Source organism: Siphateles boraxobius, unplaced genomic scaffold, assembly GCF_051911475.1.
Source record: "Siphateles boraxobius isolate OS27281-9 unplaced genomic scaffold, OSU_SipBor_1 11, whole genome shotgun sequence".
Classification (NCBI taxonomy): domain Eukaryota; kingdom Metazoa; phylum Chordata; class Actinopteri; order Cypriniformes; family Leuciscidae; genus Siphateles; species Siphateles boraxobius.
The window spans coordinates 13,253,934-13,280,825 of record NW_027508711.1 but is presented as its reverse complement, the minus strand read 5'-3'; the positions used below and the strand labels follow the sequence as shown (position 1 = coordinate 13,280,825).

General features: G+C 39.2%; 1 protein-coding gene across 2 annotated transcripts in view; it reads right to left on the bottom strand.

Moving 5' to 3' along the window:
* Window positions 1-3,954: 3,954 nt before the first annotated feature.
* LOC143703040 (uncharacterized) overlaps window positions 3,955-26,892 on the bottom strand; it is a 55,397-nt gene continuing 32,459 nt past the window's right edge. The window contains exons 2-3 of one of the 2 annotated variants that reach the window (XM_077197171.1): window positions 6,474-6,593; window positions 3,955-6,232 (exon numbers count right to left, since the gene is read on the bottom strand). In XM_077197171.1, coding sequence (XP_077053286.1) covers window positions 5,160-6,232; window positions 6,474-6,593 — 1,193 coding nt within the window. In that variant the 3' untranslated portion in view covers window positions 3,955-5,159. Of the gene's footprint in view, window positions 6,233-6,473; window positions 6,635-26,892 lie in introns of those variants that run through there. The other variant, XM_077197163.1, reaches the window with a different exon arrangement.

Here is a 26,892-nt window from a genome sequence, read left to right as displayed (position 1 = left end):
TGATAGACAGGACAAATTAAATTAATATTATTTGTATAAAAAAAAAATTATGCTTACCTAGAGCAATGAGGTTGGTGGTAGCTACCACATGGTGAAGGAAGGCCTAAAGAGATGTCTGGACCTGCTGGAGTCTAACGATTTAGAAGTGGATTACATTGTCACCGACCGTCATCCCCAGATCCATAAGTAACTCAGGGACCGCAACATAACAGTTCTATGATGTGTGGCACTTCGAGAAAGGTTAGTGTTTAACTTTTTTAACCATATAGATATTTTACTATTGAAGTGGCCGTTATATGCGTTACTTTTAACTTATCGTTCACTTTCTGTATATCAGATTTGTCTAAGAAGTTAGACAAACTGGCCAAAAACAAGTACTGTGGATTGTTGAGGAAGTAGCTATAAACAAAAATTTAAAAATAATATTGTAGAGGAGCTTGCCTTTACAGTCTATTTTGTTCTTGCAGACTGTACCTTCTTGTGCTTCATCATAACGAAAACGGCAACAGGGAACAAGCCACAACATCGACAGGACAGGGGGTGTACAACAAAATGAAATCCAAAAAAGGGGAATGCATAGCACGGCCAATAAAAACGGAACCAACATATAGTAAGTAATAAAACACTTTTATTACAACCAACAAGTAAACAAATAAATTATAATTACACACACACATATATATACACTCACTCAAGGATTATTAGGAACACCTATTCAATTTATCATTAATGCAATTATCAAATCAACCAATCACATGGCAGTTGCTTCAATGCATTTAGGGGTGTGGTCCTGGTCAAGACAATCTCCTGAACTCCAAACTGAATGTCAGAATGGGAAAGAAAGGTGATTTAAGCAATTTTGAGCGTGGCATGGTGGTTGGTGCCAGACGGGCTGGTCTTAGGTTTTCAGAATCTGCTCAGTTACTGGGATTTTCACGCACAACCATTTCTAGGGTTTACAAAGAATGGTGTGAGAAGGGAAAAACATCCAGTATGCGGCAGTCCTGTGGGCGAAAATGCCTTGTTGATGCTAGAGGTCAGAGGAGAATGGGCCGACTGATTCAAGCTGATAGAAGAGCAACTTTGACTGAAATAACCACTCGTTACAACCGAGGTATGCAGCAAAGCAGTTGTGAAGCCACAACACGCACAACCGTGAGGCGGATGGGCTACAACAGCAGAAGACCCCACCGGGTACCCCTCATCTCAACTACAAATAGGAAAAAGAGGCTACAATTTGCAAGAGCTCACCAGAATTGGACAGTTGAAGACTGGAAAAATGTTGCCTGGTCTGATGAGTCTTGATTTCTATTGAGACATTCAGATGGTAGAGTCAGAATTTGGCGTAAACAAAATGTGAACATGGATCCTTCATGCCTTGTTACCACTATGCAGGCTGGTGGTGGTGTAATGGTGTGGGGGATGTTTTCTTGGCACACTTTAGGCCCCTTAGTGCCAATTGGGTATCGTTTAAATGCCACGGCCTACCTGAGCATTGTTTCTGACCATGTCCATCCCTTTATGGCCACCATGTACCCATCATCTGATGGCTACTTCCAGCAGGATAATGCACCATGTCACAAAGCTCGAATCATTTGAAATTGGTTTCTTGAACATGACAATGAGTTCACTGTTACTAAAATGGCCCCCACAGTCACCAGATCTCAACCCAATAGAGCATCTTTGGGATGTGGTGGAACGGGAGCCTCGTGCCCGGGATGTGCATCCCACAAATCTCCATCAACTGAAAGATGCTATCCTATCAATGTGGGCCAACATTTCTAAAGAATGCTTTCAGCACCTTGTTGAATCAATGCCACGTAGAATTAAGGCAGTTCTGAAGGCGAAAGGGGGTCAAACACAGTATTAGCATGGTGTTCCTAATAATCCTTTAGGTGAGTGTATATATAAATATATATATATATATATATATATATATATATATATATATATATATATATATATATATATATATATATATATATATATTTTAAATATGTAATAGAAAAATGTCCCTTTTCTCTTACAGATTATGTTTATGAGCTACTGAAGCTTGTCTTTGATGAAGTTGTCATGGACCTCTCTATTTGTCAATGAACTGAAGTCAATTCCCATTCCAACGCCACTTTGCACAGAGTATGACAGACCGTCAAAGGATGAAGCCATTGCCCGTCATGTTTCCAGATTCAGTCAAGAGGGGGGTCGAAAGCCGGTATACTGTCCAGCCGGATCTGGAAACGCCTGGCGTATCCGTGTTACAATACAGCACGGAATGACAACACGGGCACTCCGACCTAAGTAGCCCCAGTACAAGCTGACAAAGCTTGCATAAAAATTAATTTTTAAAACTGCATAAAAATTAATTTTTAAAACTGCATAAAAATTAATTTTTAAAACTGCCTAAAAATTAAAGACAAAACTTTGTATATGTGACCAAATAAAATGTGTACAGAAGTTTTGTGTTACTAAATGTGTGTAACAAATCTTATTAAAATGTCGTCATTTACGTGTTCAAGGTATGCAATATAAAAAATTGGTTGTGATATTAATTAGATTATTTGTAGGGTTATCAAATTACACTTACTCTTCTGTGGTTCTGTGGTTTTCCATAATGTAATGATAAAAATTAAACTTTCATATATTTTAGATTCATTGTACACCAACTGAAATATTTCAGGTCTTTTATTGTTTTAATACTGATGATTTTGGCATACAGCGCTTGAAAACCCAAAATTACCATCTCAAAAAATTAGCATATCATGAAAAGGGTCTCTAAACGAGCTATTAACCTAATCATCTGATTCAACTAATTAACTCTAAACACCTGCAAAAGATTTCTGAGGCTTTTAAAAACTCCCAGCCTGTTTCATTACTCAAAACCGCAATCATGGGTAAGACTGCCGACCTGACTGCTGTCCAGAAGGCCATCATTGACACCCTCAAGCAAGAGGGTAAGACACAGAAAGAAATTTCTGAAAAAATAGGCTTTTCCCAGAGTGCTGTATCAAGGCACCTCAGTGGGAAGTCTGTGGGAAGGAAAAAGTGTGGCAAAAAACGCTGCACAACGAGAAGAGGTGACCGGACCCTGAGGAAGATTGTGGAGAAGGACCGATTCCAGACCTTGGGGGACCTGCGGAAGCAGCGGACTGAGTCTGGAGTAGAAACATCCAGAGCCACCGTGCACAGGCGTGTGCAGGAAATGGGCTACAGGTGCCGCATTCCCAAGGTCAAGCCACTTTTGAACCAGAAACAGCGGCAGAAGCGCCTGACCTGGGCTACAGAGAAGCAGCACTGGACTGTTGCTCAGTGGTCCAAAGTACTTTTTTCGGATGAAAGCAAATTTTGCATGTCATTCGGAAATCAAGGTGCCAGAGTCTGGAGGAAGACTGGGGAGAAGGAAATGCCAAAATGCCTGAAGTCCAGTGTCAAGTACCCACAGTCAATGATGGTCTGGGGTGCCACGTCAGCTGCTGGTGTTGGTCCACTGTGTTTTATCAAGGGCAGGGTCAATGCAGCTAGCTATCAGGTGATTTTGGAGCACTTCATGCTTCCATCTCCTAAAAAGCTTTATGGAGATGAAGATTTCATTTTTCAGCACGACCTGGCACCTCCTCACAGTGTCAAAACCACTGGTAAATGGTTTACTGACCATGGTATTACTGTGCTCAATTGGCCTGCCAACTCTCCTGACCTGAACCCCATAGAGAATCTGTGGGATATTGTGAAGAGAAAGTTGAGAGATGCAAGACCCAACACTCTGGATGAGCTTAAGGCCGCTATCGAAGCATCCTGGGCCTGATTGCCTCCAAGCCACGCCGCATTGAAGCAGTCATTTCTGCAAAAGGATTCCCTCACCAAGTATTGAGTGCATAACTGAACATAATTATTTGAAGGTTGACTTTTTTTTAAGTGTATTAAAAACACTTATTTTATTGGTCGGATGAAATATGAATATTTTTTGAGATAGGAATTTTGGGTTTTCATGAGCTGTATGCCAAAATCATCAGTATTAAAACAATAAAAGACCTGAAATATTTCAGTTGGTGTGCAATGAATCTAAAATATATGAAAGTTTAATTTTTATCATTACATTATGGAAAATAATGAACTTTAATCACAATATGCAAATTTTTGAGAAGGACCTGTATATATATTTTTAAATAAGTAAGTTTTCCTCCATCTTGAAACTTTTTGTTTTATAAATGGGGATAATCTTTGAAGGATGAACAAATAATGATTTGGTCATCACATTAAAAATTACATTTAAATATGATAATATTTGAGTTTTGAAGTGCTGACGTAATTGAAAGCATTTTTCTATTCCTGCCAAACTTCCATGATTACAGTCAGTGTTTACTACATTAAATCCATGGTGAATGTTGCTAATCTGTGGACTTAAAGCCTATAACTAGTTCATTCATGGCACAATGTTTCCACATCAGCGCTTATTGACTAAATGATCTAATAGAGATCTACGGTTAATAACGGAGAAATTTGAATGCTTCTCACTAAATCTCGCAGTGATGTTATTACTTCTGTAGCGATTTCAAATGCTTTCTTTACTGAATCTCTTAGTGTTTAGTATTAACAGTGTCGCTTGATCAAGATCGGCTCGCGCTGCACTGATTTTGATGGTCCAAACTGATAAACGGTCCGTGAAGCACAAAATAATGAGTAGCGCAGTTTCATTCCGCTTTCATTACGTTTGCCATTTGATGTTGGGCAATGTTGTGGTGGTCGCCAGCGCGACTGCTAACACAATTTTGGTCGCACTGGCAGGAAAAATGGTCCAACGAATCGTTCGGTGTGTAATGCATACCAAACCGAAAGCCTCGTACCAAATGGTTCAATACGAATACGTGTATCGTTACACCCCTAATATATACTGTACAGTATATAGCTTTGTTCATTTTTATTTTTCATATTTTCACATTGTGCAGAGTGATTTCAATGCAAACAAGGGCTTCATTATCTTAATGCATCACATCCAAACAGCTAAAACAAGTTGTTTGAAATATGGATTATAATAGACTAGAATTTATTATTATTTATTATTTTGACCTTCCCCAAAGGTTCCCCTTGTCAAACAATCAAACTGCACTTGACTCCAGCTTTTGATTAATCTGAGAGTCAAATAATTTACTTGTAAGTCTATTATTTTAAGTTATGGATCTGAACATGAAAATTTGCTCATTAGACAACTTCGTGCAACGTTTTTTCTGATGAGTCAGTAGACTAGATAATTGGGTGAAACTCTTCCCACATGAATAGCATTGGTGCGGCTTCTCTCCAGTATGTATTCTCTCATGATCTTTCAGGTTTCCTGACTGAGCGAAACTCTTTCCACAGTGTGAGCACTTGTACGGTTTCTCTCCAGTATGAAGTCTCTCATGATATTTCAGGTTTCCTGACCGAGTGAAACTTTTTCCACAGTGTGAGCACTTGTACGGTTTCTCTCCAGTATGAATTCTATGGTGTGATTTTAAGGCACTGTACGTAGTAAAAGTCTTTCCACAGTTAGTGCAAACATGAGATCTCACACCATTATGAATAGTCTCATGCTCTTGTAAATTTTGCAGTCGTGAAAAAAACTTTCCACAAAAAGTACAAAAATGAGGCTTTACACCAATATGAATGTTAAGATGTGTTTTTAAGCTTGATGCCAAAACAAAGGTTTTATCACACTGGTCACAGCTGAATGACCTCACTCCAGAGTGACGGCGGAGATGATCTTCAAGAACACTTTTCTGAATGAAACTCTTTCCACACTGGGTGCATGTGAACGGTTTTTCTCCAGAGTGAATTCTCATGTGCTCATTTAAGCTTCCTTTCTGCGTGAAACTCTTTCCACACTGAGTGCATGTGAACGGTTTTTCTCCAGTGTGAATTCTCATGTGCACATTTAAGTTTGCTTTATGTCTAAAATTCTTTCCACACTGAGAGCATGTGAACGGTTTCTCTCCAGTGTGAATTCTCATGTGCACATTTAAGTTTCCTTTTTGTCTGTAACTCTTTCCACACTCGGAGCAGGTGAAAGATCCTTTGACTCCAGATTTTCCAGCTTGCTTTTGTGAGAAATCCTCTTTAGTCTTTGAAACAACTGCATTGCCATCTTCATTTTTGAAATGATGAGGTTTTTGAAACAGAAGTTGTTTGTCTTCATTTTTATATGTCAGTTTTACATCTTCATTTGTGAAATGATGGTGTTTGTCTTCATTCACTTCCATCGGGTCTAAAATCAACATATTAAATTAAATTAAAAAGGACAAATGAGAAACAAAGAAATAGCTCATTCTTAATTTAGCACATATCTAGTTTACTACTGAGTCTAGTAGTATGTAGTTTTAGATGAAAACTGACATGCACAATACATCTAAACAATACATGTAAATTTAAATACATGTTCCTCACCAGCCATTAAAGAGAATGAAACACCAAACTATTTGTTGAAAAAAGAAAAAGAAAACACCAACCTATTTGTTCCTCTGTATCTTCATCTTTTATTCTGCAGGGTTCTTCTTTAAACTCCATTCTTACAATAGTACCCCAGTAGTTTCTCCTGGAGTAATTCCTCTTACTTGCTGCTTCTTCACCTGTGAGAAGATGGGAATATTCCCCAGCATTTAAACTCATGAACAGCTATGGTGTGAATTGTGGTCGCTGTTGTTCATTTAGCAGATGCTCATCACACTTACAATCACTCTAAATTTACTTCAGAGCGTCTCAAAAAGCCACGCCTCCTCCAAAACACATGAATTACAACAGGGAGCAAACCAAAGCAAGTGTGTCTGACTGCTAGGGGTGGGAACCTTTTGGTACCTCACGATTTGATTCGAATAAAAATGTATTCAAGATTTTGAATCAAATTTCGATTTGACATGCATATATGTGACCGATCATGGAAACTAGAGACACAAGTCTGGGGCATTTTGAGTCAATCATAGATTCTGAAAGTGTAGTCTCCAAGCTTTCCAACGATGTGTAACACATGGAAATCTGATAATATTTGGAGAAGTTGTGGCCATTTGAAGGTAGGCACTCAAAAAAGCTAAAAGGTTAGATAACGGCCTCTAAAGATTGTGCAGTTCTCACCTCTCTCTGCTGCTAGGACTGACAATAGGGCTCATTTACATCTCATTTAGATAAGCCATACCCCCTGTAAAGCTTCCCCCTGTACTTTACAGCTTTTTTTTCTTTCCTGAGCTAGCTAATAACAATTAGAGATGCACCGATTACAATTTTCTAGGCCGATTCCGATTTCCGATTTTTCATGAGTTTGGCCTGCCGATACTGATTTTAGCTGATTCCGATTTAATTTTTTCTAACCCACTTTACAGCAAACACAAATATTTATTTTCTATCTTTTCTTTAATAGAACATTTTACATACAACATTTTTGAACAGAATAAAATAAAATAGAACTATATAAATTATTACTCCTGGTTTTGGAAATTCACACATATCTAAGTGCAGTGTTATGGTATGGAAGAACCATTTTCACTTCCATATATTCAACTAAAAGAAAGTGATATATTTAGGCTACTTATTGAGGAAAGTAAACTTCTGTATGAAAACAGGTAATGGCAATAAAATAATATATAAATAGCAATTAAAATAAAATCCTTGCAGTGTAAAGATGTTTCTCAAAACACACACACACACACACACAAACACACACACAGACACAGGCCTTTTACAATCAATTGTATATCAATGGCAAGTTTTATTTCGCAAACAGTTGTTCTCTCGTTTGCAACATGTCCAGCCAGGCTAAAAAATCACTTTAATTGAGCGTGAGGTGCAGCAAAAATAGACTCTGCGCCGAAACCCCGCTTCACTGCTGCTCCCGCGACGCTCACGCGCTGCTCCTGCTCTCGGTGTGAATGCACTCATTGATTAACATGCACGCCGAAAAAAAACCCACACTGCTCCGCTTGTGGTGTGAAACTGCCGTAATTCACGAGGTTTCCTACATGTGCATTCTGTGTGCACGTGTGATGCTGCGCGATGTTAATCATGTGGCGTCCGAGTGCATTTGACCGGCAAAAAAATCGGAATATGTCAGACTGACCGGCCGGTCGCCGATCATGGCCGATCACTTGAAAATCGTCCAATTCCGGTCACCAGCCGATGAACAGGTGCATCTCTAATAACAATAGGTAGGTATGGGAAGGTCTAAACATGGACTAAACATAACGTGTACGTGTTCTTAGAATGAACACAAAACGACAAACTTTGATGTTTATGGAAACTCACCCCCAGGACCATCGAATGCACTTCTGCCGCTCTAGGCGAAAAACAATTGTGCCGCCCCTCTAATTGCAACGTATACCAGCAACAACACACAAAGACCAATATGCCACATACATAACGCAAAACCAGCAACAACACACAAATACCAATATGCCATACATATAACGCAAAACCAGCAACAACACACAAAGACCAATAAGCCATAGCCCTACGTATAACGCAAATAGTGCGCAACGCGCATGTGCCAAAAATGTCAACAATATTAAAGTTTATGCAGGAGGCAAATGCCTGCTGGCATTTTTCTTTAAGCAGTTAGGACAGGAATTTACGAAATAATCACATTTCACCTCTTCAAATTACTGTTGCAAATCTCTTTACATCACTTTCTTATGTGCGTAAAACACACACAAATGAAATGTCCGCAAACACATTATATCATCAGCAGGTTCAGCATCTTAAATAACGACTTAAGAGCAAATGAAGCTTAACTTACGTTTCAGAAGCGCGCACGGCAGGCCTTCATCGCAGCAAAGGTCTTAACTGCATCCTCTATTTCAATTCTCTGTGCCATTTCATGTTCTGTGGAGATTGTTGCCAGTCCATTAAGTCTGTTCCCTGTTCACAAAACGTTCCCCATTCAAAGCAATCGGGACGTCACATATGAAACAGCCAGCCACCGCTGTCAGAGAGTTGCCGTATTCAAGCACCGAGTGCGCGCGCGCCGCGCCCATACCTCCGTTTCAGTTTCCCAAGCCCACGAAGTGCGGCGATCGGAACCCGGAGGCCATTCAGCTCCTAGCTGTACATTTAAAAGCATGGGAAGCGATTCCAGGGATATCAGAATGCAAAGGGGCCATAGAACAGGTACCTCCTTCTCTGAGCGAGTCAGGCTTTTACGGCCGGTTCCATGGCCCCTTTAAAAAACAGTTTCGCTATTTCAGCGCGGCTTGTCGAAGAAGTACTTCAAAACATTTTCGGTGTAACTGCCACAGTTCAGCTCGTCTGCGACAATCTTTGCGGCGTCCATCTTCATTGAATTTTGATATCAGATAGAGCCGGCCAGAGCGCAGCATAATAAGTAGCCACGCTGTTCACTTGGAGGGCGGGGGCAAAAGACTTTATCCAGTATGGAAATACACACAGACAATGACACGCACGCCCCTACTGCATGCTAGAATCTCCGAAAACAAGCCGATTTCAACCTCAAAATGTAAGCTTTTAAATATACCAATACTGCTATCTCAAACATGGAGAGGCTTCTTCGTGATTTCAACTAACAGATTCTGCAAAAAATAGAAATTCACCAATTTGAAAAAAAACGCTTTCTCATTTTGATCGAAAGTTGTGCTGCCGACTTGTGTCTCTAGTTTCCGTGATCTAGGGCTGAAACGATTCCTTGAGTTACTTGAGTTACTCGATTACAAAAATTCCTCGAGGCAAAAACTCTGCCTTGAAGCCTCGTTAAATTCCTATGATGCCCACTACCGGGACGTGATGGAGGAACAAATATTGTATTGCAGTCTTTGCGAGACCTTGTTTGTATTTCACGTCTGCCAAATACAGACAACAACAAAAAAATTAAGTCCCCAGCCTGTTGGTTTTTAATAAAGATTCAGAGTACTCATTTTTCAGTTAAACACACGGAAAAAAAGTGTGTCAGCTTTTACTGCGTGTTCAACAACAAGTCACGTTACAGCTCTTCTTCAGCGTTAAACTACCAGAATACACAAATATGCTTAGATGCTTAGAGTGGTTATATTATAACATCTTAAAGGAAAATTCACATATGAGATAGCTTTATAACTTGCATACTATATAAATTATAGTATATAACTTATAACAGCTTTAACTGAAATGGACACAAGTTTAATATAACTATTCTGTTAATAAAACACACACACAAAAAAAAAAATCCGATTACTCGATTAATCGATCGATTAAATACTAGATTAATCGATTACAAAAAGAATCGATAGCTGCAGCCCTACCGGGATCTGTCACATATTTGATTGTAGTTTACTGTTTTCTGTTACTTTTTAGTATTTAAGTTTAATAGTCTAGAAGTCTAGTCTAAAAGAAGAAAAAGTCCTACTGAATTATATGTGAACCTTGAAATTTATTTATTTATTTTAGTCAACATAATATTATAAAACAAATCCCCTTTAAGCTGACTACAATTATTACACACAGTCAGTCTTTCTGTAATAAAGTATTGTTTTTTTGTTCTTAAAAATAGGTACAAAGAAACAAATTACAAACAATAGGATAAATACAATAGAAAAAAATATACAAATTAAGTAAACTAAGTTTTTCAGGTACAGTAGCATAGGTTTATTTACGTTCTAGCCTAACACTTTCCCTCTTACATTTATTCTGGAGTGCCAGACAGATATATAATATATTCTGTCAAAATTGTCTTATTGTTTAAGTCAAGTCAAGTCAAGTCATCCTCATTTATATAGCGCTTTTAACAATGTAGATTGTTTCAAAGCAGCTTTACAGAGATAAACATATAATTTAAGGTAACAGAGATTGGTTTAGTTTTATAGTGGTTCTTGAAAAATGTTTTTTCCAGCTAAAGTTAGTTTTGATTGATTCGCTTCCGTCTAAATGATAGTTTGTTATTAAATTAGGGGCCGCTAAGACGACACAGTTCTCTCTAAACAGACTTTAAACGCGAACCTGTGATAGACGCTGATGGCGTTCACATGCGCATTAAGAATTGATTCTATAGTTATGTGCGTTTGAATATATGTGCGCAGGTTTGTAATTCCTTACAAACCATGCCTAAACAAACTACTTGTCTTGTCTATAAATTTTGATGCAGAATTTTATTTTATCTTATCACTTCGGGTAGGTACGCGAAACAAAAAAATCCACAACGCTTTATCTGTAGAGTGGTATAGGGATCCTCCATATGGAGAGGCTAGTTGGCACTTCAGCACTGCATTGTCATCAGGTCCAGGCGAAAGTCCTTCGTCGGATCTGTAAACGGCCTGGATCCCCCAGGCTGCGGAAAAACCTCTGGATAAACAAAGATACTAAAATTAGCGTAGATGCCATTCTTCTTATGATGTAACGAGTATATCAGGATTTAACGGAAGTGTTCCCAGTTCCGGCTGACCTAATCTAAGCAGCCTAATATTGAATTATAGAAGTCTATAGAGTGTTATGTGAATGCTAGGTCAAAGAGATGTGTTTTTAGTCTAGCTTTGAACTGACAGACTGTGTCTGCTTCCCGGACAATGTTAGGAAGATTGTTCCAAAGTTTTGGTGCTAAATAGGAAAAGGATCTACCGCCAGCAGTCGATTTAGATATTCTAGGTATTATCAACTGGCCAGAACTTTGAGATCGCAATAGACGTGGAGGACTATAATGCGTTAGGAGCTCGCTCAAGTACTGGGGAGCTTAAACCATTTAGTGCTTTGTAAGTAATCAGCAATATTTTAAAATTTATACGATGTTTAATAGGGAGCCAATGCAGTGTTGACAGAACCGGGCTAATATGGTCGTACTTCCTGGTTCTGGTAAGAACTCTAGCGGCTGCGTTTTGAACTAGCTGTAGTTTGTTTATTAAGCGTGCAGGGCAACCACCCAGTAGAGCATTACAATAATCTAGCCTTGATATCATGAACGCATGAACTAGTTGTTCCGCATTTGTCAATGAGAGCATATGACGTAATTTAGATATATTTTTAAGATGGAAAAATGCGGTTTTACAGACACTAGACACGTGACTTTCAAATGAAAGATTGGTATCAAAGAGCACACCCAGGTTCCTAACTGACGACGAAGACTTAACAGAGCAGCCATCAAGTGTTAAACAGTATTCTAGGTTATTACGTGTGGAAGTTTTTTGTCCAATAATTAGAATCTCTTTTTTTTCAGAATTTAGTAGTAGGAAATTACTAGTCATCCAATTTTTTATATCATCTATGCATTCCGATAATTTTGTGAATTGGTGAGTTTCGTTAGGTTTGGAAGAAATATAGAGCTGAGTATCATCAGCATAACTGTGAAAGCTAATTCCATGTTTCCTAATGATATCTCCTAAAGGTAGCATGTACAGAGTGAAAAGCAGCGGTCCGAGAACTGAGCCTTGTGGTACGCCATACTGAACTTGTGATCGATAAGACATCTCTTCATTTACTGCTACAAACTGATAGCTGTCAGATAAATATGATTTAAACCATGCTAATGCAATTCCATTAATGCCCACATAGTTTTTTAGTCTATTTAAGAGAATGTTTTGGTAAATGGTGTCAAATGCAGCACTAAGATCAAGTAACACTAATAGAGAGATACAACCACGATCGGATGATAAGAGCAAATCATTTGTGACTCTAATGAGAGCAGTCTCAGTGCTATGGTGTGGTCTAAATCCTGACTGGAAATCCTCGCAGATATCATTTCCTTCAAGAAAGGAACACAGTTGTGAGGATACTGCTTTTTCTAATATCTTTGATAGAAAAGGTAGATTTGAGATCGGCCTGTAATTGACTAATTCTGTAGGATCAAGTTGTGTTTTTTTAACAAGTGGTTTAATCATAGCCAGCTTAAAGGTTTTTGGTACGTATCCTAGAGACAAAGACGAATAAATGATGTTAAGAAGAGGATCTATGACTTCTGGAAGCACCTCTTTTAATAGTTTAGTCGGTATAGGGTCTAACATACATGTTGTCGATTTAGATGATTTAACGAGTTTGCAAAATTCTTCCTCTCCTATGGCAATGAATGAATCAAATTTTACCTCAGGGAGACTATAATGCACTCCCTGATGCGATGCTGTAGTAGACGGTTGCATAGTTATAATAATGTCCCTAATATTATCAATCTTATAAGTGAAGAAGTTCATAAAGTCATTACTGCTGTGTTTCTTGGAAACTTCTGGGCTTGAAGCTTTCTTTTTCGTTAGTGTAGCCACTTTTTCAAATAAATACCTAGGATTATGTTTATTTTCTTCTAATAGGGTTGAAAAATAAGCAGATCTAGCAGCTTTTAAAGCCTCTCTGTAAGCAATCGAGCTCTCCTTACATGAAATTGTTTAGGGTTTAGCGGTTTAGGGTTGTTAGTCAAGTCAAGAAGGAGAGTGAACACAGGACACATGTACTCAGTTAATTAACATGAATCCTTAATGTTGTAAGAGTAAACCAAAGGAAAACCAATCTACTACGACTCAAAATGGTACATTTTAGTGTATTCACCATGAGTGTACCAATTTCATCACACCACATATCACCATTTGAATAGGAGTAAACATACACAAAACCAATAGCATAGAAACAACACAGCTCACTCATATCAAAACCCTCTACAACAGTGTTTAAATAGAGTTGGATTGGAATAATTGTTCAAAGGAGGAATAAGGGAAACAGTCAAAATCATTTAGTTCCATCAAGGTTTCCACAGTGTTTCAAAGGGCAGTAAAAGAAACCATTGAGCAAGTTAGTCCCGCAATAACACACTTGATATTTAATATCCTGTTACTCACGCTCCACTGCTTTTACACGAGTTAACGATCCGCTCCGTCTTCAATCAGATACTTTGAATACCTTTGAACAGGGTCCGAAATTAACTTTTTGGGTCACCTGCCACGGGGTCTGGTAGATGAAAAAATCCACCAGCCAAGCATATTTTTTACCAGCCAAAATAAAAAACAGCCTTTTTGTGTCACATATACATTAATTTCAGTACATTTAATTGAGATAAGGTATTATGTTGAATGAATAAGAGTACATAGAAGTCAAACCAGAGCAACAAATAGTAAGACATGGAAGATGTGAGCATGGAACTAGTGCTCATAACAGTACAATTGAAGGTTTTGTAAAACTATCAGATACTTTACCAAAAGTAAACATTTTTACAGATTAATACTATCAGTTAAACAGATTAAAAGTAATATATATATATATATATATATATATATATATATATATATATTAGTAGTGGGCCGTTATCGGCGTTAACATGCTGCTTTAACGTGAGACTCTTATCGCGCGATAAAAAAAACATCGCCGTTAATCTATTCTCAAAGTTGGGTTGGGAGCTGGGTCTATACTACGCAAGCTATGATGACTTCCACCTTGATATTTTAGCGCGGATCTGTACCTAGCCGAATTGCACTGTAGGGGGAAGGGATGGAAATTGAAAACCAGTTCCACTCGAGAACCGGTTCTAAGTTTTACGAACCATCGATATTGTATGCCCTCGACGTTAACGATTTCTCTTATCGATGCTCCTGCTCCGAGTCCCAGCCATAATATACAGACCGTGAACTCACAACTTTCCCTTTTGTCCTTTATCGGGCACCATAGCACAACGTCCTATACGCATCTGTGTGTCATTCATGATGTCAAAGCGATTTGAGCAGAGGAGGTAAACATGGAGTGGAAAAGACGATCTAAAGCTTGGCTTTATTTTACTAAACGCGACAAATTATGCTGTTTCCTGTTTGCAATAACAGGGATTTTCCTGCATTGAATTTTTTTTGCGCCCACCAAAGCGAATTTTTGTCCCGCCAAAGTCTTATTTGATCGGTGAGTAATGTAGATGAACTGCTGCACTTGTGACAGGGCACATGTTTAACTGAAAGAACGAGCAGAGAGAGAGAGAGACCCGGTCGGGCGCGCACTCTCTCACTTCGGAACCAGGCGTCTTCTCCACACTAAGCGCTGTCTTGCTCTCTCTCTCCCATATATTAACCAAAATAAATCGACACAATGTTAAAAGGTCGGAAGACCAAAGTTTCATGTGGAGCATTCGGAGATATTGTTTTCCCGAATTACCGCTGGGTGTGAATTGTGCTAAAATAAGTTACCTTATCTTCTCTGAAAAGAGTTCCACACATTCAGCTGACAGTCTCAAGTGCCACCTAAACGCAAAGCATCCCTTAGCTAATGCGGTAGATGCAAGCACTGATGTAGCGCAGAGAAAGACTCGTCGTCAAACTAGGCTTAGTAGGCTACTATGTTTGAGTGCAACAGAGGCAAGCCCGTCAGCACAGCTCTATCAGTTAGTAAACACAAGTACATCTGATTGAACATGATTTCTCGAACTAGACAAGCTGTTGATTGAGGTAGGCCTGCCATTTTTATTTGACGAAAAAAACATAGTCTGATGAAAAAAAAACTTTTTTCAAAGCTTCAATCTGATTCAGTGTTTTCTTTTTGTCATCTTAATTTGTTAATTATTTAAGTTAAAAAAATATATTTAGTGTTGGTCTATTTTTGGTGTGAAGAAGGTTCACACATGCTTCTTGAGGCACACACACATGCAAGGTCTCTCGCTCTCTCCCTCTATGCAGTGCGCGCGCTACAGTTTGGAGCACAGTATGAGCGTGCTCTTACTCGCTCGCTCTAGATTCCTGGAGATTTGAACTAATTTGCGGGGAGCCGCTAATCAGGGAGCCGCTATCAATATGCGGGAGACTCACGGAACTTCCGCGAGACTTTGGATGTCTGGAACATTCACCCGCCAGTGTGGCAGATAGCCTTTTGAGATTTACTCGCCAAATGGAAAATCGAAAATTTCGAACTTGCCTTTGAAGATCCCCGTAGTCTGTTTTGATGATAACTGGAACTGGCTACAATCGCTCCTCTCCGTTACCTCAACAAACAGCAATATATTCCATATGCACGTAGATTCTTGGTAGATTCATAAGGCAGATTAAATAGCCGTTAGCCGACGTAATCAACCTTTTCGTCGGCTCAGAAAAGATGAGTCTGCACACGACCTGAACCTATTCGTTCTCCCTGCCATCACTCTTTTCAGCTTAGCCAATGCATATGTCATCTTGCATCCGGTATTCACAAACTGGACCAACAAAGACACCATCTTTGTTGTTGCACTCATTTAAACTATACATTTTGTTGTTTAATTTATCCCGTTCCACTGAATATGAACTATTATTATATAAACAAACTATAAATCAAATTTATTTCATGCTTATTAAAAGGCACACTATGCAGGAATTCTGTTTTTGTCAAACAGCAACGCCTAGAGTCACTGTTGAATACTTGTATTTAACGTTACTGTTGTAAATACCACTCACGCAGAGCGTCTCTGCACTCACGACCTGATACCTTCTAGACTCCGAAGATGTCCATTGACCAGGTAATGTTTCACGATTTCATTCAAATATTAGGCTACTGCATAATTGTATATTGTGCTATAGAAGATGAACTACTGATGATGGTAATAGGATAATAATAAGTTTGCCAAGCGTTAGCCTACTTTATAGTAATAACGTTAAAGTAACCTACCTCGTTTGATGGCTTATAAAGTTTTTACATGGTTGCAGCTAAATAAATAAGTAAATAGCCGGGGCCTACTATATAATTTCATTTGTGTTTTTTTGTGTGTAATCTAAACATTACAAAATGCCAGATTACATCAATAAAGTTACATGTACGTTGCATTATTTCATAACATTGGCCGTTATGATGTCGTTAGACATGATTATTGCAATTTATCACAATAGTTTTACAAATAACGGTCGTTTACACTATTTACAACGTGTAGGCTTATTCATATCCTGATGTGAGATTGATAACTCTTCTCATGATAATCGCAGGGATGAACTTCAACAGTGAAAGCCTGACCGAGTGGGACTCTTGTCCGGTTCCTCACGCGGTCAGATTCTCTTTTCCTTTTCCTAGACTCTTCCGACCGCGTTTTCTTTCCTTTTTCTATCGCAGAGTATCACGTAGGGATGGGCGATATATTATCGTTTGCGATATACAGGTAAAATTTTTACTCACGATAAGAATTAGTCTTCCCGCGATAATAACGATAAAACCTAGTTGATGACGGGACCCATTCGCAGCTCACGCCCATGGCGGAAGGCGGTAGTGAAACTGAGTTGAAGTTTATCGCTAAACATGTAATGGTGTGTTCACAGCGAATGCAAATTTAATTATTTGCGCGAGTAGATTACATACAAAGTCAATGCAAAGACGCGAATAGACGCATCATTCGCGCAGGGCGTCGCGAATGACGCGAATTGGGCAACGTGTTTGCCGCGAACGTCTTCCAAGCAAGTTGGAAAATTTGAACTCGAGCGAATGTTCAAGCATCTAACTAGACGCGATATTTGACGCTCTATTCGCGTTCGGTGTGAACACACCATTAGTAGCCTACCTCTACAATCTGGAACTGGTACACACAGATAGATTTTCACCCGCCCATCTCGCCGAACACTGACTGAGCGCTTGACAGTTTCGCTCTCCGTCAAGTGATCCGTAAAGCCCACTATATCAGTTCATCTCAATGAACAGTGTATTTGACGCGCAGTAAACACTAGTGTGAGGTGCATGACTTGCTGTCACTTTGCTGAGAGCGCTCAGTGTTTGTCATACACTCAATGAGAGAGAGAGAGTCTTACATACCACGCAGAATTGAAGTGTACATGTCGTCTACATGTAAATTATATTATTTGTTGTATTTTCCTGTAAAAATAATGGCGTTCATTTGGAATTATTCAGGTTTTATGAGCAAGCAGAAACTAATGCGCAAACGCAGACGTGATAATATTCATGAACCCAGCAGCTCATCAATCCTTAGTGCGGTTTATATTCTTATTAGTATCAGAATTCGTAGTAGTATTAGTTGCTATAACTATTCGTTGTTAGTTTTTTTACATTTCAAACTTGTAAATGATTTGAACTGTGTGATGTTTTTCAGTATAGTTGCACTATTTAAACATTATCTGCACTTTTACAGAAGAAACGTATATATGTAACTTTTCCATTTCTGCAAGGGATGGTGTTTTGATTTTTACCGTTTTTTAAATTATTTTATGTACGGTAATTGGTATTTTATAGGAGCCTATTTGATGAAGGGTACATTTTACTTTGCATGCAGCTATCACTTGTAGCCAAAAACAGTGGTGAATATGGTATTATATTTATATCGTCACATGTAAGGTATCAATTACACAAGATGGCGCCGCGGATGGCTGCCTCGGTGTGGAGCTCTCCAGCTATTGTGTTGTTTTTGTTCGTTTGTTCTGCGTTTAGTCATTCTTTTCCTATCAGTTTCACCAAAGACGAACTACTGGACATTAGGAAACACACACCAGAAACCTTTTCTACAGTTTTTGATTATTCGGACGTTTTGCTGGACATTCTCGTCGGAGGGGCAGCGTTGTTGTTCAAACGCGCGTTCAGACGCAAACGTGGGAAGCGAGCCGGCGCGCTGGTTAAACTCCGCGAGCGCGGCCTGCGCACTGCACTCCCCAGCATTCATCTCGCGAATCTCCGATCCCTTCCTAACAAAACGGATGAACTTCTTCTCCTCACCCACACTAACAAGGATTTTTTTAAACTCTGCTGCTTTGTGCTTCACTGAAACCTGGCTGAGTGAAGCCATACCGGACAACGCAATACATCTGCCGGGCTTCCAGCTGTTCCGAGCGGATCGCATCGCGGAGCTAACGGGGAAAACGAGAGGTGGTGGATTGTGTTTCTACATTAACGAAAGTTGGTGTTCAGATGTAACAACACTGAAGAAGATGTGCTCTCCTAATTTAGAGGCACATTTCATAAACTGTAAACCCTTCTACTCGCCTCGGGAATTTTCCTCTTTCATTCTCGTGAATGTTTACATCCCTCCAGACGCGTGCGCGAGCGCGGCGCTACAACAGCTGGCTGAACAAATATCTGAAACGGAACAAAGGTACCCAGACTCTCTTTTAATCATTCTTGGGGATTTTAACAAAGCAAATCTTTCCCGTGAACTACCAAAATACAGACAGCACGTTACATGTCCCACCAGAGACAGTAATATACTGGACCACTGTTACACCACAATAAGAAATGCATATCACTCCGTCCCACGGGCAGCTTTGGGGCTCTCTGATCACTGTTTGGTTCATCTCATACCGACCTACAGGCAGAAACTGAAATCAGCTAAACCTGGAATAAGGACTGTGAAAAGATGGACTAATGAAGCAGAGCAGAATCTACAGGCCTGCTTTGATTGCACTGATTGGACTGTTTTTGAAGCTGCTACCAATGATCTGGATGAGCTCACAGATACTGTAACATCATATATAAGTTTCTGTGAGGATACATGCATTCCTACCAGGACATTCTTATCATTCACTAATGATAAACCATGGTTTACTGGGAAACTCAAACACCTTCGTCATGCCAAAGAGGATGCTTACAGAAGTGGGGATAAAATCTTGTATAACCAGGCCAGAAACAGATTGACAAAGGAGATCAGAGTTGCTAAAAGGAACTACTCTGATAAACTGAAAAAACAGTTTTCATCCAACGACCCATCATCAGTCTGGAATGGCCTGAGGAACATTACCAACTACAAGTCACCATCCCCTCGATCTGTGGACAATCAACACCTGGCTGACGATTTAAATTCATTTTACTGCCGGTTTGAAAAGCCCTCATTCACACCACACACCCGGTCTGATCTGCACTTCACACATTCAGCATCACCTCCTGTTCTCCAATTATCACTCCCCCCTCCTGCCATCCAACCTGAGCTTAAGGTCTGTGTGGAGGACGTGAGCCGAGTCTTCAAAAAACAGAAGACTAGGAAAGCCTCAGGCCCAGACGGCATCTCATCTGCTTGTTTAAAAGCCTGCGCTGACCAACTGGCCCCGGTCTTCACGCAGATCTTCAACAGATCATTGGAGCAGTGTGAAGTTCCCTGCTGCTTCAAACGCTCCACTATCATTCCTGTCCCCAAAAAACCCAAAATCACTGGACTTAATGACTACAGACCTGTCGCTCTCACGTCTGTGGTCATGAAGTCGTTTGAAAGACTGGTGCTGGCCCACCTGAAGGACATCACTGGACCCCTGCTGGATCCCTTTCAGTTTGCTTACAGAGCAAACAGGTCTGTGGATGATGCAGTCAACATGGGACTACATTATATCCTGCAACATCTCGACAGACCAGGGACTTATGCAAGGATCCTCTTTGTGGACTTCAGTTCGGCCTTCAATACCATCATGCCTGGTCTTCTCACAGCCAAACTGACCCAGCTCTCCATACCATCCTCGATCTGTCAGTGGATCACCAGCTTCCTGACGGACCGGCAGCAGCGAGTGAGACTGGGGAAACACACATCCAAGACACTCACAATCAGCACTGGTGCTCCCCAAGGGTGCGTTCTCTCCCCACTGCTCTTCTCCCTGTACACTAATGACTGCACTTCTAAAGACCCCACTGTCAAGCTCCTGAAATTTGCAGACGACACCACTGTCATCGGTCTCATCCGAAACGGTGACGAGTCTGCTTACAGACTGGAGGTTGAACAGCTGGCTGCCTGGTGCAGTTATAACAACCTTGAGCTGAACACGCTCAAAACAGTGGAGATGATCGTGGACTTCAGGAGGAACAGCTCAGCACTCCTCCCACTCACCATCATGAACAGCACTGTGGAAGCAGTGGAGTCATTCAGGTTCCTGGGCACTATCATCTCTCAGGACCTGAAGTGGGACAATCACATTGACTCCACTGTGAAAAAGGCCCAGCAGAGACTGTACTTCCTTCGCCAGCTGAGGAAGTTCAACCTGCCACAGGATCTGCTGATTCAGTTCTACTCAGCCGTCATTGAGTCTGTCTTGTGCGCTTCCATCACTGTCTGGTTTGGTTCAGCTACCAAATCAGACATCAGGAGACTACAACGGACAGTCCGGACTGCGGAGAGGATTATTGGTGCCCCCCTGCCAAACCTCCAGGACCTGTACTCTTCCAGAGTGAGGAAGAGAGCAGGTAAAATCATCACAGACTCCACTCACCCTGGACACCACCTGTTTGAACTGTTACCGTCAAGACGGAGACTCAGATCACTGGCCACAAGAACATCTCGGCACAGGAACAGTTTCTTCCCACAGGCCATTTCCCTCCTGAACAGTTAACACTCCTCCCAAGGCATATGCCTGTAAGTGCAATACTCCCACTGTTTAGTGCAATATCCCACAACTCAGGTGATACTTATATGTAGATTTATTTATTTATAATATTCAAAACACTGTAAATAGGTTCATAATCTGTAAATCTGAAAATGTCTATTCTGACTAAACCCAACTGTGATAGTTTTATTCTCATATATTTATATTTTTATTTTTTATTCTTATAATTTGTAGTATTATGTTTCATGTTGTATTTGTATATGTCCACTGGAAGCCTCAGTACCAAAACAAATTCCTTGTGTGTGCAAGCACACTTGGCAATAAAGCTCTTTCTGATTCTGATTCTGAAGATATCGTAATTGCAATAAATGCCAGAAAATATTGTGATACATTTTTAAGTCCATATCGCCCATCCCATAGTATCACGTCTGATATGCGCGCAAGTGTCTTCGTGCTTCATGTTGTTGTTGATGTGTGTGACGTCGTTGCCGTAAAGCATGTTGTGATTCTCGCGAGATTTGTCGGGGGCGCTCCTCTCAAACTTGCATTACTGGTTTTTCCAGCGCCGTCCCCCTCAAAGCTTTTGTACTAGGATGATTCGCCCTACTATGAGTTTGTTTACCACCAAAATGATTTTGAAGCTGTTATATTAAGGTACAATTCTTGCATAGTGTGCATTTAAAAAAAGAAAGTGCATTTAAAAAAAGAAAGTGCATTATCACAACGTGTAGTAAGAAATACTACTGAAATTGAATGATCAAATGTAAAAATAAATGTAAAAACACTGTATTGTCTTCACTGCATGAATTAAATATAAATTGATTCATATTAAGCATAATAAAGTGATTCAGTCAAAAGCAGTGAGAAGTTTTTAGAATCAATATTAATGAAACATTTGGCAAGACTTTATGAGGCTGATGTCCCTTTAAGAATGAATGCACGGACATAGTTTAAAATTTATATTTTTATTTTTTATTCTTATAATTTGTAGTATTATGTTTCATGTTGTATTTGTATTTGTATATGTCCACTGGAAGCCTCAGTACCAAAACAAATTCCTTGTGTGTGCAAGCACACTTGGCAATAAAGCTCTTTCTGATTCTGATTCTGATAGTTACACATCTGATTTTCTCCCATTTGTTTTCGTTCGCGTAGGACATAACAGACTTTGTATACATTGATGTGCATTTGACAATTGTGTGTGTAGCTGTGAAAGAGAACTGAATTTGAGATCACTTGCATGTGAGAGACGGCATCTGCGCGTACTTCGGCTGTGTGTCCGTCAGCACAAGCACCACATTGAGTCCTTGTTTGCGGCTTATTGTAATTAACGTCAATAACTGTAAGTAACTTTAAGTAGTACTGTGGTTCGTGTAACACTTTAGAAAGTTTAATTAGCTGTAATTACTATGAGTCTATTAATCTGATTGTATAATTTATTTTATGTTTTACTAGGTGTTAATGTTTAACAGCTGTTATTTCATACTTCATAAGATTTGAAAGCAAAATAAGTTAGTCTTTCATGATTGTTTCTTCACGGGAGGAGTAACTTAAAGGCGTGGTTTGTAGTACCGCGGGACGCAGACTAGGGCTGGGCAATATGACGATATTATCGTATATTGACGATGTCTCACAAGTATTGCAATGACGATCAAAACAGTCAGTAACCAGACGATCATCGACAATATCGGGAAATATATATTTAATCACATAGTTAGCTTACACATATTTATTCATGGATAAAATATTTTCTATAAAGGCTAGGCCTAGAAGTTAAGAAATAGGAAAAGAAAATCAATTCCAATTCTTGATACCATTCTTTAAGCACAAGACGCACCAAAGAGAACACTACTGCACTGTTTTCTGAGCTGCACACACACACTGTGTACGGACAAATACACATAAATATAAAATATCCGGGTACCCTTAAAGGGATAGTTCACCCAAAAATGAAAAATTAGCCCATGATTTACTCACCCTGAAGTCACCCTAGAAGTAAAAAATTTCCTGGCTCTACCATTGCGTCAAGTTCAAGTGTTACTCTTTTATAAGAGCATTTTATAAGGCATAAGTACGGCCGTCTGCCGGAAGCTAATTATTTTAGTCGATAAAGTTTTAAATATGAATATTTTTCTTACACAAACGGATCGCTTCACTTCAGAAGGCCTTTATTAACCCCCGGAGAGCCGTTTCGAGCACTTTAATCATGAATAGATGCACTTTAATGGACTTCCAAAGTCATCCAGCCATTCTCAACCTTGGAAGAGCCAGGAAATTTTTTAATATAAATCTGATTGTATTCGTCTGAAAGAAGAATGTCATGTACACCTAGGATGACTTCAGACAAATCATGGGCTAATTTTCATTTCTGGGTGAACTATCCCGTTAAGTAAACTTAAACGTTGAGAAAGAAAAACAGTCAGCCTATAGCATTGACAGCAGCCTATAATAGCAGCCTATTAATAGCCAACATAAATGCTAATCAAAGAACAAAAAACAACAAAAAAATCACTCACTGAACTTGGCAGAATAACTTTTATAACTTTAATTAGCCTAATCTGCATTTTATTTGCCTGTTGTTCAGCGCTGACTGCTCTAATGGCAACGTGTCTGTTTATGCGACTTGGGGATTCGATCCCTGTCAAACATAATTTATCTTTACTTTTGTAATTTTTTCAAATAGTTTTTCTTGTTTACACAACTTTATTTTATGTTTTTTATTCCTAAGTTAATGTTGCTAATCATTTCAAAGCAGTTTATTTTGTTCTGCAGACGGAAAAAATAAACTGTACACTATAAACTCGGAATAGCAGTGATATCTCCCATTTAAAAAAATAATAAAATATCAAGTATGCCTATTTTGTCTTGGTCTGCAGTCTAATAAAAGTTAATAAGAAAAATAAATTGGTAGCAGAAATGGCACCTGTTTCTGAATATTAATTTAAACAGTGTACATAATGAATGAAAAAAAAATCCCAAACATGACCATTGTAATTCTAATTATTTTAGAAATACAATTTATATTGCAAACAGATGAAGAAATTGCTGTGCTTTGAATATCCCATGCACATGTTTGGAGTTTCAAATGTTGGCAGCTTCGTTATAGCTTTTTGGGAGCGTTGCTGTAGATCAGAGGTCTTCAGTCCTGCTCCTGGAGGGCCACTGTCCTGCAGAGTTTAGTTCCAACCCTAATCAAACAAACCTGAATAAGCTCATCAAGCTCTTCAGGATCGCTTGAATATACAAAGGCAGGTGTGCTGAAGCAGGTTGGAACTAAACTGAATAAAAACAAGTGTATGTTGGCAATAAAAGTGCTTAATTGAATTGTCTGTTGCCTATGCTCATCATTAGCCTCGTGAAGTCGAGTTCATAGTGCCATTCACTCACCAGGTTGATGCTTCGGCATAGCCACCGTATAAAGCTTTTAACACGACCCACTTGTTTAAAACTTAATTAGGTGTTGAAGCACGAAGTGCTGAAAACCTATTGTATTTGTACTGATTTTTACTAGGTGTTCAAGCACGAAGTGCTGAAAACCTATTGTATTTGTACTGATTTTTATTATTAGGTGTTCAAGCACGAAGTGCTGAAAACCTATTGTATTTGTACTGATTTTTATTATTATCAGGTGTTCAAGCACGAAGTGCTGAAAACCTATTGTATTTGTACTGTTTTTTAGGTGTTCAAGCACAAAGTGCTGAAAACCTATTGTAATTGTACTGATTTTTATTATTATTAGGTGTTCAAGCACGAAGTGCTGAAAACCTATTGTAATTGCTATTTGAAAAAAAATCCCCTAAAACGCATCGTGCAGCCCAAACCGAAAGGCCCAGAGACTTGAAACTCGGCCAGATGGTAGGCCACATGTTTGGGGACAACCTTTCAGAGTATGACCCCAATTGGCCCATAGGTGGCGCTACAGCAACCAAAAGTACTAAATTGCTCATAACTCCTCGACCGTTGGTCCTAGCCTCAAGCTTTTTACACCACTGTGATCCTTGGCAAGAAAAAAATTCCGCTATGTCGAATTTTGTACAAAACCTACTTTTGCGAACTAGTCCCTGGTTTTTCGCCCGATCGGAACCAAACCAGTCTAGGCCTATTTTCTGGACTCTCTAGATCAATAATTATCGAAAAGAAGTAGAAATTTTGCATTTGGGTGGCTGTAACAGGGTTAGGGCTGCAACTAACGATTATTTTGATAATCGATTAATCGGGCGATTATTTTTTCGATTAATCGATTAATCGGATAGAAATTAAATTAGATTTTTTTTTATTATAACTAAATAAAACCGTAAATCAGGGTATTTATGTGTAAAAGTGTACTTTAAAAAGTGCAAAAGCCACACATTGAGTTTTACTAATATCAATATTTGCATTGTTTTTAATGATAATTGCTGATGGCAAGTTGACAAACATGATTATTGTTAAAAAAATGATATCCAACATATTATGTTTTAACACAATTTTTGTTAAAACAAATTTACACAGACATGTTGTTCAGATGTGAATATCTGAACTAAAAACAAACTAAAAACATCTAAAATATATAATTCATTTAATTTTTATTTAAAATTAATTATATATAAGGAATATAAGGATAAAGAATATAATATATATTATATATATAATATATAAAAGAATATAATATAAGGATAAATTGATTAAATAAATATAGAAAGACTGAAAACAATTGTATGAATGTAGAGCCGCAGTAGATCGCGTTTGAAAAACAATTAAAACTTAGTAGACAAATGCTATAAAAAGAGAACGGAATGGAGGTAACGTTACCCAGCAAGCTAACAGGCTTGAGTAAAGGACAGGAGAAATTATGCATTAGTGCACAAGCATTCGCTGAAAACCACTGAGTACAGTGACTAAAAAACAATATTTTACTGCTGCTGTTATTAACTGCCTTTGTATTTAATGCTTCACTTTGTAAACACCGTTTTAATTTAACCTATTTCTGCGGTAGCGCTATTTTAATCCATCACTTACGTTGCGAGCGAACTGATTGCACAACCTGATGCTCGAGACAAAATACAGACATCCCGGAAGTCCCGGGAGTCTCCCGCATATTGATTGCGGCTCCCTGATGCAGTTTGAATTAGTTCAAACTCCCGAAATCTAGAGCGCGCAAGCAAGAGCGCGCATACGAAACAGAAGAGACTGCTCCAAACCGTGTAGCGCGCGCGCTCGGCAGAGCGCCTGAGGGAGAGAGACCTTGCGTGTGTGTGCGTACCAGTAAACGCTCCCCGTGACGTAAGCAGACCAACTAATCGATAATGACATTCGTTGACAACGATTTTCATAATCGATTATAATCGATTTTATCGATTAGTTGTTGCAGCCCTAAACAGGGTCATTTAGAAAAGGGGCGAGGCAAAATAGTCAAAAGCCTATAAATCCTAAACGAAAAGTCAAAACTTCACAAAAATTGATGAGCATATGTGTCATGACATGGCGAAGAAGCATGCAAAGTTTCATGGAGATCGGACCATAGGTGGCGCTATAACTGTCAAAAAGGTCTCATTATTATTAGGTGTTCAAGCACGAAGTGCTGAAAACCTATTGTATTTGCTATTTGAAAAAAAAAAATTCCCCTAAAACGCATCGTGCAGGCCAAACCGTAAGGCCCAGAGACTTGAAACTCAGCCAGATGGTAGCCCACACGTTTGGGGACAACCTCTCAGAGTATGACCCCGATTGGCCCATAGGTGGCGCTACAGCAACCAAAATTGCTAAATTGCTCATAACT